This window comes from Calidris pugnax, unplaced genomic scaffold, assembly GCF_001431845.1.
Source record: "Calidris pugnax isolate Ruff unplaced genomic scaffold, ASM143184v1 scaffold425, whole genome shotgun sequence".
Lineage (NCBI taxonomy): Eukaryota > Metazoa > Chordata > Aves > Charadriiformes > Scolopacidae > Calidris > Calidris pugnax.
This window is the reverse complement of record NW_015091137.1, coordinates 363,323-367,335: the sequence shown is the minus strand read 5'-3', so window position 1 is coordinate 367,335 and position 4,013 is coordinate 363,323. Positions and strand designations below refer to the sequence as shown.

The 4,013-nt window shown below is 68.3% G+C and overlaps 1 protein-coding gene across 1 annotated transcript in view; it reads left to right on the top strand.

Moving 5' to 3' along the window:
- GRIN3B (glutamate receptor, ionotropic, N-methyl-D-aspartate 3B) overlaps positions 1-4,013 on the top strand; it is a 7,834-nt gene that overhangs the window by 1,493 nt on the left and 2,328 nt on the right. Inside the window, exons 2-5 of the mRNA XM_014958566.1 lie at positions 6-219; positions 1,630-2,228; positions 2,688-3,729; positions 3,872-4,011. Of these exons, the coding sequence (XP_014814052.1) occupies positions 6-219; positions 1,630-2,228; positions 2,688-3,729; positions 3,872-4,011 (1,995 nt within the window). The remainder of the gene's footprint in view (positions 1-5; positions 220-1,629; positions 2,229-2,687; positions 3,730-3,871; positions 4,012-4,013) is intronic.

Genomic DNA, 4,013 nt, shown 5'->3' with positions numbered 1-4,013 from the left:
CTGAGCCTGGAGGTGGTGGCGGGCGCCCCGGCGGCGCGGGACCCGGGCTCGCTGGCGCGGTGGCTGTGCGGGGCGCTGGTGGTGCGGGGGGTGGCCGCCGTCCTGGCGCTGCCCCGCTCCCGCCGGGAGCTGCTGCAGCTCGACTTCCTCGCCGCCGCCCTCCAGATCCCCTTCCTCAGCCTCCTCGACACCCGCGGGCCGCTGCCCTTCCGAGCGCAGGTAAGACTCGCACCGCCCCCCGCAACCGCCACCCGCACCGCCGCCGGGACGCTCGGACGCGGCTGCGGGCACCGGGGCCGCCGGGACGCAGCGCTCCGTCCCTGCTCGGCGTGCCGGATCCATCCTTCCCCCGTCCTTGCTCCCGTCCCGGCTCCATCCCTGCTCCTGTCCCGGTCCTTATCCCAGCTCCGATCCCGGTTCTATCCCGGGAGACCCCTCCCGGTTCAGTCCCGGCTCCGTCCCGACTCCTGTCCCGACCCCCATCCCGGCTCCAATCCTGACTCTGTTTCAGCCCCTCATCCTCTCTGCATCCCGGCTCCTTCCCGGCTCCATCCCGACTCACATCTCGTCCCCATCCCACCCCCATTCCCACTTCCATCCCGGCTCTTTCCTGACCCCCATCCTGGGTCTATCCCAGCTTCATCCCGGGCCCCATCCTGGCTCTATCCTGGCCCCCATCACAGCTCTATCCAGCCCCCTCCTGGCTCCCATTCCAGCCCCATCCTGGCCCTGTCCCAGGCTCTATCCTGGCTCCATCCCAGCTCCATCCCAGCCCCCATCTCTTCTCTCCTGGCCCCCTGCCCAGCTCCATCCCAGCCCCATCCCAGTTCCCACTCCAAGGCAACTTCCCCGGCTCCTCCAGCAGCCCCACACCCCGCCAGCCCCAGTCCGACCCCAGAAGGGCTTTGGGGACATGCCCTGGTGCTGCATCCCCGCAGTCCCCTGTGCTGCCCGATGCCACGTTTCACAGCCCAAACCCTGCCAAGCCGAGACCTGTCCCAGCCCCGTGTCCTTGGGGTGGGTTTGTCCCTCTCCTGTCCCTCAGCCGGTCCCCGCTGGGGACACACCACCTCCGCAGGGGGCCGTACCGCCTTTGGGCCCCTCCACGTGTGCGCTGACCCCGGGCTGTGCCTGGGCAGAGGTGACCCCTCTCCCGGCACGTGGCAGGACCACACCGGGCCCTGTCCCCCGGCCTGTCCCCGGGGATGCCCGGGCAGGCGGCGGACGCCCGCAGGCTGCGCTGCCCTCCATGTCTGCTCAGCTGCTGCCTGGAGAGCGGCGCGTCCTTGGAGCGTGCCGTGCTGGCTGCAGGAGCTGGGGAGGTGTGAGACCCTCCTGTGTGTGGGCAGGGGGATGCACGACCCCCTGTGCAGGTGGTGATGAACCCTCTCACCCAGTCGAGGGTTCCATGGGGGGTCTCCTCCCTGGGCTCTCCCTCTGGTCCCTGGTCTCATGGGTGGGGGGAACCATCTCCCCAGGTTGGGAGGGGGCTGGAAGCAGGCAGGGAGCAGGCAGGGGGCTTGGGGGGGATCTCTGGGGTGGGAGGGACCCTGCCTGCTGCTGCCTTCGGGCTCTTCCCACGGGCAGGAGCAGGGCAGGGGGACAGCCACAACCCCTGTGTGTCGGCAGAGCCCTTTCCACTTCCACATGGAGCGGCAGAGCTCGCTGGAGACGCTGGTGGACGTGCTGGTGAGCGTCCTGCAGGCCAACGACTGGCAGGAGACCAACCTGGTGCTCTGCCACCCCTGGGACGTCTCCGGCTTCCTCGGCCTCTGGGCCCGACGCTCCCGGCTCTTCCTCCGCACCGTCCTGGACCTCGGCTACCTGGACGAGCCTGGGGCCACCAGCTACCTCCGGCAGCACGGGGAGCACTTCAGGGCCCTCTCCAGCCCCGTGCTGGTGCTTGGCTGCGACCTGCGGCGCGCTCGGCTCATCTTCCAGGTGGCCGAGGAGTCGGGGCTGCTGCCGCAGGAGTTCCATTGGATGCTGGGCTCCCCGCTCAGTGCTGGAGAGCTGCAGACCGAGGGGCTGCCCCTGGGGCTACTGGCCTACGGGGAGGTCAGCCGGCCACCACTGGAGCTCTTCATCCAGGACGCGGTGGAGCTGGTGTCCCGGGCCATCGGCAGCGCCGCCCGCGTCCGCCCCGACCTGGCTCTGCTGCAGACGATGGTGAACTGCAACGACAGGCACCGGGCGGGCAGTGAGTCCTCGGGGCTCTTCCTCTCCCGGTAAGGAAGGTGCTGCGGGTACCCCTTTCCCCCTCCCGGCTCTATAGTACCAGGGTACAAGGGGGGCTGTGCCCCAGCCCGGGGATGGGGTGAGGATAGAGCTGGGGGACACCAGGGCACAGATCTCAGTGCGGTCCCTGAAGTGTAGCTGCCACCGTGGGGCTCAGATCCCCCCTGGTCCCTGCTGTCCCCTCGGACGTGCCTTGTGGCGGCTGCACAGAGAGGGGGGACATGTCACTTCAGATCTCCCTGGTGCTGCCTGAGCTCGGTTGCTCTATAAATATTAATAACGCTTGGCCCTGCCAGCACAGGGAGCCACGGGGCCGCGTCCTGCTGCTCCTCCCTGCCCTTCTCTCTGCCCGAGTTGGCACCTCCTGCTCCCGGCCCCAAGCCCTGTTCTGCGGTGCAGGAGCTGGTGACACTGGAGCCGTGACACCCACCGCCCCCCGTTCCCCCCAGGTTCATGGCCAACACGTCCTTCCACGGCCGGACAGGGACCGTGCGGGTGGAGAACGCGACGCTGGTGCGGCCGGAGCAGCAGTTCCACATCTGGAGCCTGCGGCGGGACTCGCGGGGGGACCCCACCTGGGTGACGGTGGGCACCTGGTGGCACGGCCACCTGGAGCTGGAGGAGGGTGCGTGGCAGAGCCAGCGGCAGCGGGCCAGCCCCGGCGAGGGGCCCCGCATGAAGCTGCGGGTGGTGACGCTGGTGGAGCACCCCTTCGTCTTCACCCGGGAGGCGGACGAGGACGGGAGCTGCCCGGCCGGACAGCTCTGCCTGGACCCCGGCACCAACGACTCGGCCGTGCTGGACGCCCTCTTCGAGGAGCTGGGTGCTGAGAACGGCTCGGTGCCGCGGGAGTACAAGAAGTGCTGCTACGGGTACTGCATCGACCTGCTGGAGAAGCTGGCCGAGGACATGCCCTTTGACTTTGAGCTCTACATCGTGGGTGACGGGAAATACGGGGCGTGGAAGAACGGGCGCTGGACGGGGCTGGTGGGGGACCTGCTCAGCGGCACGGCCCACATGGCCGTCACCTCCTTCAGCATCAACTCGGCGCGGAGCAAAGTCATTGACTTCACCAGCCCCTTCTTCTCCACCAGCCTGGGCATCCTGGTGAGGACGAAGGACACAGCGTCGCCCATCGGGGCCTTCATGTGGCCCTTGCACTGGACCATGTGGGTGGGAATCTTCGTGGCCCTGCACATGACGGCACTCTTCCTCACCCTCTACGAGTGGAAGAGCCCCTACGGCATGACCCCCCACGGCCGCAACCGCATGAAGATCTTCTCCTACTCCTCAGCCCTCAACCTCTGCTACGCCATCCTCTTTGGGCGCACCGTCTCCAGCAAGACGCCCAAGTGCTGCACTGGCCGCTTCCTCATGAACCTCTGGGCCATCTTCTGCCTCCTGGTGCTCTCCAGCTACACGGCCAACCTGGCGGCCGTCATGGTGGGGGACAAGACCTTCGAGGAGCTCTCAGGCATCCATGACCCAAAGGTAGGAGAGCATTTGTTGCGTCCCCATGGGCCGCCCAGCACCCCCCTTGCCCAGGGCTGTGTGTGCTCAGGGCTTGGGGACGTGTCCCCAGGGAGGGGGGGGCCATTCCCACCGGGACTGATGCTCCGGTGCCTCCTTCCAGCTGCATCACCCCTCGCAGGGCTTCCGCTTCGGCACGGTGTGGGAGAGCAGCGCCGAGGAGTACATCAAGAAGAGCTTCCCCGAGATGCACGAGTACATGCGGCGCTACAACGTCCCCACCACCCCCGCCGGCGTCACCATGC